We start from the raw sequence: 7,820 nt of genomic DNA, 5'->3' as shown, positions 1-7,820 counted from the left end.
CTGGTTAGATCAAGACAATTGACTTCAACTAAGAAATAGAACAATGAACAGCAGTGGCTTCGGGAAATAAGCACAATATTAAATGATAGAAAATCTGAAAAAACCCCATCATGGCATGGTTAGAAACTCACATGGGGCGAATCCCAGATATTCAAATAGCAGTCAAATGGATGCAGCTTGGCCTTGTGTCTAAATCAAAATCAAACAGTCTCATCTTTTGCTGTTCTTTCTATACCAGCATCTCTCAGACATCATTTCACAGCTAGTCAGGAAAACCCCTAAAGCTGAAACAAGACCCCCAGCAGTATCAAAGTGCAATGCATTTAGCCTCTCTTGTGCTTTGTCGCATTGTTTCTGAGTAGCCAGAGCTAGCTATTTCACGCTGTTTTGGTGTTGTTTTTCCCCCCACTGCGACTCCTGAATCACATCCCATCCACAGCCTATCTTGGACATTGTCATTATGTCTGTGTTTTCTTCCGTTTTTTCAAATTCATGTCCCTGCTTTAAAGGCAAATGGTCTGCCCCTGGCACAAATGTGGTGTGCAGGAGAAATTGGTGGCCAAGTAGAGGGGAGGGGGGGGGGGGCATGAGTGGAGTCTAGCGTGCTATAAAGGGCTGAGCCTTATTCTTTTTGATTGTCTGTACATAAGGCCTGTGTTGTGTATAGGCCTGCGTCTGTACACAGTGACACAAATGCAAACCAGCAAATACTCGGCAGAAATAAAAACAACACTTAAAAAAAGACCCAAATCACAAGAAAAAAAGGGGAAAAAACCACAACCAGCACCAATAACTTCCTGTAAAATCGAATAAAGGCTTAACTGTGAGTATGAATAGATTTAAAAAAAAAACAGCATTAAACCAATTTTTAATCACTCTCTGAAATTGAACACGTGGACACATGGGCCATTGTGAGGAAAGAAAACACAGATTTGACATATAAAATATACCAGGTGGCACAGAATGGGAAACCCTGATTTTTTTTTTTGATTTGCCAAGTCAAACTTTGTCCCAGTCCCAGCTAGATTAAAGGTAGCCACAGCACTGTAGGTTATTTATTTATTTGAACCTCTTTCCTCTTTCAGACAAAGCACAACCCACTGAAACCCTGGCACCACATCCAACAGGTCGAGCAAGTGAAGAAGAAAGAATCAGAAATCACGTAAACACAATAACGAGAACCTATATTGCTTAGGATTGATAGCTTATTACAAAACACACGTTTTTTTTAAGCATGAATCCACGAGCGGTGTCTCGCAGTCCAGTGGGCGATTTCTGAGGCTCCAAAAGGGATCCTGTGTTTTTTTTTTCTCGATCAAAACTTAAAAAACAAAGCGGAATGTAAAAACCCATTCACAGAAAGAAAGAAAAAAAAATAGCAAACCCCGATAAAGTTGCGAGCAATTTGGTGAGCTCTCGTTAAGACTACGATTAGGTTGGAGGTGGTTACGGTGGGGGGCTTTTGTTTTTGTTTTGTTTCTTTCTTTTGCTTTAAAAACCAGCTCAGTATTTCCTCGTCCTCTGAGCGAGTGGGGGAGGGAGAATCTGGCCGCCTGGCTGCCACCTCCACACGGGGTGGGACGGAGGGGGAGGCCCGGGGCCCCTCAGCGAGTTCAGGGAGTAAGCAGGGCACAGATCCCCGTCGCTGCCGACGACCAGCGACGGCGGGGATGGGAAATTCGCGATCAGGCTGAAAGGCGTTTTCGCAGGCGATGCTGCGGTGCTCGCGTTGCTGCGTTTACGTCTGCTTGGTAAATCCTTCGTGGATACCTCGTCGCTGCCCCAGGGACGAGAAGAGGACGAAGAAGGAGAAGAAGAAGAAGAGGAGGAGGAAGAAGAGGAAAATACAGTCTTGTTGACGATGGGCATGTTTAGTTTTGATTGCCTGGAAACTCGAGTTTTTTTATTCCCGAGCACCGTGACCCTGCAGTTTTTGTTCCTATGCTCCGCGTCCACGATACGCAGGGTGTCCTGGGTGCTCCCGTATTCCTGAGGACCGCAGGGAGACCTGGGGGCCACATCGGGGCTCTTCTCTGTGGCTTTAATCCCACTGCTGAAAAAGTCCCCGTATTTGACGGGATACTGGCCGCTGTTGCTCTCCGCCTTATCTCCTTTGCATTTGACTACAGTAGCCTGGCTCTGGTATTCATATTCATCACAGCTTTCCTCCACTTTAACTTTCACATTGTGGAGGTTGAAGGGCGGTGTCCCGGCTGTCCCGCCGCTGTCCGGATGGCGGGGGGCGGTCACAGAGAGCTCCTCTGGCTGGCTCTTTATTTTTTTCAGCGAAGCGAGCAGCTTCAGGCTGCCCGTCTTCGCCTCCCTTTTGTCGCCACATCTGTAGCTCTTGGCGTCTCTGACCCGGTCACACTGTGCGCTCAGTCCCGGCGGGCACTTGGTGGGATGCCCCGGTGTCCTGCACGAGGGGTTAAAAGCCTTATACCGGGCGGGTCCCCGTGAATAAGGGGCCAGCTCGTCCACGTGGCCAGAACTGTTTGGATCTGCCTCAAACGCCTTCTCCCGTTTGGACTCGGTGAAGAAGCTCTCCCCCATAACAGTCGAGTTAAATTTGGGTGGCTGAAAGGGCACAAAGTCCTGTCTAGTTTCGCCGCGTATAAACTCACATTTGTGACGTTTCTCCTGTATGCTGTCCCCTGTCTGTGCAGCGGCTCCATGGCCCAGGGTCCTGTGCTGTTTCTCATGTCTATGCTGGTTGTTGTAGTGAAACGTTGGCTCCAGGACTAAAGGTGCTTTGCTGGGGTTGAGGCTTTTGGCGAGAGAACCGACCCTGGCCCGTCTGAACCGAATGCTCTGGACCGACACGCGGCTCGACACAGAGCTCGAGTCGGATTGAGAGGAGCTCTCCTCCTCGTCCGAGCTGACCTCTGAACTCTCTGACTGCGTGTCATCTTCATCCTCGCCCCCCTCTTCCTCCTCGGAGCTCCCGGAGTTGCTGCTGGTGGTGGAGAGGCCCGAGCCGAAGTCCGAGTCCGGGTACGCCCGGTCCGAGTAGGTGCTGGACTCGGAATCGCTGCTGCAGCTCTCCGGGAAACTCGGCTCGTGGTGGTGGTGGTGGTGATGGTGGTGATGCTGGTGGTGGTGGTGATGGTGAGGTCTAGGGTCAAGGTAGAAATCCGGACCGAGGTGGAGAGCACCGAAAGAGGTCCCCTGACTTCCGGATGATTTGGTTTGTACGAGCAGCCCCGGCGGTATGTGGTGCGCGTGTCTGCTCCTGCTCCACGAGTGCCTCGCGCTGTCCCTGCCGCCGCCCCCCTCGCGCCTCCTCTTCCTTTTGTGAAGTAGGTCGCCGGCTGAGCGCGAGAGCCTGGACTGAGCAGCTATGGCGGACTGACGCGCCGCCGGCTGCCGGCTCACCGTGCTACGGAAAAAAGACTGCCTTTGGCTCAGAGTCACACGGTTCCCTGCTATTTTTGCTGTTTCATAGTTTTTAAAGTGTTTGTGACCGGACTTGGTCACCGAACGGTACTCCCTTCCGTGGGTTTTATTGTAAAATTGAGGTAGTTTGGAGTCGGCAAGGCAAGGCGGCAGCTCCCTCCTCCTGCCCGTTTTGTCGTGGAGCGTGAGGGTCTCTGGGACGCCGTGCAAACTAAACCAAACTTTTTCTTTCCACAGTTCGGCGTCGCCACGGAGGGGTCCCGGGGTTGCGTCCGCGTCCCCGGGGGAACACGCCGCTTTCGCTTTCCTTTTGTTGGACTTCAACACCCGCTCCGTCTTGCAGGAGAAATACAGAGCCTCCACGTCCTCCCGCGATATCAGAGTGCATTTAGCGGCGTGGAACGCTATAGAGTTTATTGCTTTGAGCCTCCGCAGCTCCTCCAGGTCACAGTGGTGCTTCTTCACCTTCAGGTGGTCCATGCGCTTATGCACCGTGGTCCGAGGGATGTTCTTCAGCAGGTCGGTGAAGACCTGAGACAAAGCAAACATTTGCTTGCCTCTGATGAGCAGGTACCCCAATCTCACGCCTTGCATTTCCTCAAAGCCACACTCCAGGTCTCCCATGTTGTATGTATCCGCTCCAAATGTATCAATCCATGTTGTGACTCTCAGTATACTATGGCTTTACCAGTAAATGGCACGGGGTGGCGAGCTTAAGGCATCCTGGTCATAATCCATCCACGCTGCCGCTGATGCTGCGTCATGAAAAATGCAAACTTTGACATGCGGGACTTAAATGGAGCTGCCGGTGTCTAATAGGTTGAAGGATCTGGCAGCCTCCACCCGTCGCCTCTTGCCCCAGTTCGGCATGGTGAAGGAATGCGACCGATGTGTCCACCAAGCCGGGGCTGCTGCTACCTGCCTCTGCCGGCTCCACTCCCCTCTGGTCGTCTGCAGGACGAGGGGTAGGTGTACACCACAGCCTCAGCCTGAGGGATAAAATAGCGAGGAGAGAGAGAGAGAGAGGGATAGAGAGAGGGAGAGAGAGAGAGAGGGAGGGAGAGGGAGTTGTGAGGGTAGAGGGGAGGGAGAGAGAGAGAAAAAAACAGAATAAGAGCTAAAATGCAGCTGCTATTCTGGCTGCTGGTTAAGCCACAAATAAAACGACAGAGAGGGGAGGTGCGCCAGTCTGGAGACACCTTCATCAATTAATGCCCTCGGAGTCGACGCCCATTGGACGCCGCTGACAGGTGATGCAATAAAAATGGATATTCCATCCCCACCCCCTCACACACCCATACCATCACAATAGTTTACAATCGTGCACACACACACACACTCCACTGTTAAGAGTAAATAACGCAGCCATGACAAGTTCACATTTCAGTTCAGTGTGCACGACCAGAACCTGAGCCTGCAAACGTGTCACGATAAGACCGGAATGTATTGTGCTATTCCCTTTTGGTCCACATCTAAATGCATGCAGGCGGTGTATGCAATCGATTACGCTGATAAAATGACTGCACACTCCTGGTATTTAAGGCAGTTCGATGTGTGTGTTAACGCAGCGCAGCTTAAACAAAGACATTTGCCTTTTTGCACTAGCATGGCTGCTTTTCCACGTTTAGCATGCTCCCCCCGACCGAGGCTCAACTCATCTGCTTCTGTTGGCTCTATCTTTTCGTCCACATGATTCTTTTCCTCGCCGGTTGCCTATAGACTGACCTACTTATGCTTCGTACTTCGTAGGCACATATTCATTTGTATGACTATACCTTAATTACGTCATCGGCATTTCCAACGTTTTTTAATACCCCTTTTCCGTTCCAGTGTGTGTGTGTGCGTGTGTGTGTGTGTGTGAGATTTGAAATGTGCTGTTGTGCAGGGTGTAGCACTGTTAATATATTGTGTATTTGCGCAGGCAATTGTTATGGATATACAAAAATGTGCATAAGCGTAAAACAGTAGAAATAATATTTATTATATTACTTATAACCCTGTTAAATTGCAGCCTACTGTTCATCCCAGTAAAACAACGTGAACAGTGATTGTACAGGCTAAAAGTGCAGAGTCAGGGTTGCTATTCCCACTAGATTTTCTCGACAATGTTAACGCTGGAGCCAATAAACAATCCAATTTGGATCTCCGTTTTTTCTTTTGTAACGACACACCTTGGAGCAACAATTACGAAATATATTTGATATATAACATGCATAGGTCTGATATTTATAATCAACAAGTAGCAGTTTTTTAAAGGGGGGGACAGGAACAGAGGCTATTGTGGTATTAATGTAACGTCACCCACTATTTAATATCTAATTTTGGGGCGCGTGTCATGCATACAACTTCGTATTTTCACATTTTGTCTATGCACACGTGCATAATGCATGTGCACCCTGCAAATACCACGCACACCCACCGCAATGATTTTTCACGGAGCACGCTCACAAGCATATGCGCACGCACACACACGCGCGTACGGAGAAAGACGCACAATCTGAAAGACGCACGCGCGCTCCTTATCAAATCACACACACACACACACACACACACACAGAGAGACAGATGCGCAGAGGAAACGTGTACAGGCTGAAGCCACCACCCACAACGCTGTCCGAATAATGAGACTGCGTCGTATATTATACCGGCTAATTGTTTGAATTACCGGTAGGCCTTCAGAAGGCTGTTTGGACCGGTTATTGTGTTTGCCCCTAAGCGATATTTTCTCAAAGCTCCCTGCGTTATGTTCCGTCTTTGTTATCTATAAAACACGTGAATCCCTTGTGGCCCGGTCCTCACGCGGGCAGCGCTGGGGCCAAACTCAAGACTGAACATGCTCCATTTCCACAATGCTAAGCCTATTTGTTTATTTACAGACCATTCCCTGTATGCTGAATAACATCGCTGTTACCTCGGTGTTACATCAAACAGCGTGTTGTATATGTGGGCGTTGTTATTATAGCTCCTTTTTAAACCTCCCAATGTGATTGGACCGCGTCCACAAAATTCACGCAATAAGTTATAATTATAGCCTCTTGTGAAGAGAGTTTTCCCCTTTTATGTTCCACAAGATAAACTGCAGGAAGCTGTTATGCACCGCACAAGTTACTTGTGGTCATTACGGGTTAGGCTCAGGGTTGCAGTTGAAACACATACGAGATCACGGTGTGTGTGTGTGTGTGTGTGTGTGTGTGTGTGTGTGTGTGTGTGTGTGTGTGTGTGTGTGTGTGTGTGTGTGTGTGTGTGTGTGTGTGTGTGCGCCTGCAGCTATCAGTGAATATATGTATTAAACGCTGCCCATTTACTTCACCAATCAATAGACCCCAGTTCACCTCCCAAACACCCATAGATCATCTGACCTGCATACTTTCCACGTGCTGCTTCTGGAGGCCCATGACAGCGTAAATACACGGGGAATACGGAGTTTCATGGATGCAGCGGAGTGAAGTGAGAGGAGGGGCAGCTTGTTGAGGTCCAGATCCCCGGGGGGAACAACTCAGATCCCAGAGTCACGGTGCTCCGTGCTGGGGAGATGCAGGGAGGAACAGACAGTCCTGCAGGCTTCTTCCATCCCACGTCATTTCCACTGCATGTCTTCCCCTTTTTCGTAACCTGGCTTCTTTCTTGTTTGACAAAATACACGCTTGTTTTTTTTTTTTTAAAGGATCACATGGCAAACGGCTCTCTCTTACGACTTAAAACAAAGTAAACGAACCGATATTGTCTTCCGAACTGACCTTTCACGCGCACTTTTCATGAATATAATTATCCTATCACATAAATACATCCTTTATCACCAAATAATGCGATTGCATAGCAATTGTAGACCACTATTTGACGTTTGTTAGGCTCGTGTGACGTGGATCAATCAGCAACAGTTTCACAGGGATTGCCACATAGATCTCTATTGACCTGTGTTGTTGATGATAAACCGTACAGGCTTTAAAACGTACAATTATCTAAAAATATATTAATTACTGTATACGTGCCCCCCCCCCCCCCCCCCCCCCCTTACACACGCACGGTTAATTTGCGTGGCACACAAGGGCTTAATGGCAATATAGAGCAAACAGCAATAGTCAAGACATTCTTCATGTTGATATCCATAAAAACACATGTATAATACTAATACTAATAATTATTATTATTATTACACATGTATATATAATACATATGTACATATATAATTCTTAGAACTTGACAAACTTTAGAAAATAATTTAAAAAAAAACAGAACTTTTCATTGAACAAAATAATTAATAATAAATACTTGAATTACTGTCTGCATGAGGTTACATTTTTCAAAACATCTGAAGTCTCACACATCGGGGCTGCAGACGTGATAAGTGCCCCGCGATTGCGCCATGGTTTTTTAATTGGAGCTCTCAGTTTATTCCAAGGTCTGAATTGAGGGCCATCTTAAAT

General features: G+C 48.1%; 1 protein-coding gene across 1 annotated transcript; it reads right to left on the bottom strand.

The window, feature by feature from the left end:
• Window positions 1-851: 851 nt before the first annotated feature.
• On the bottom strand, window positions 852-4,020 carry skida1 (SKI/DACH domain containing 1; the record flags this gene model as incomplete). The annotated part of the gene is made up of 1 exon (XM_079291834.1): window positions 852-4,020. The coding sequence occupies one exon, from the start codon at window positions 4,018-4,020 to the stop codon at window positions 1,504-1,506; it is 2,517 nt and encodes an 838-aa protein (XP_079147960.1). The 3' UTR covers window positions 852-1,503.
• Between the last annotated feature and the right edge of the window lie 3,800 nt (window positions 4,021-7,820).

The sequence above is a fragment of the Melanostigma gelatinosum genome, assembly GCF_949748355.1.
Source record: "Melanostigma gelatinosum genome assembly, chromosome: 20".
NCBI classification, from domain to species: Eukaryota; Metazoa; Chordata; class Actinopteri; order Perciformes; family Zoarcidae; genus Melanostigma; species Melanostigma gelatinosum.
This window is presented reverse-complemented; position numbering and strand designations above follow the sequence as displayed.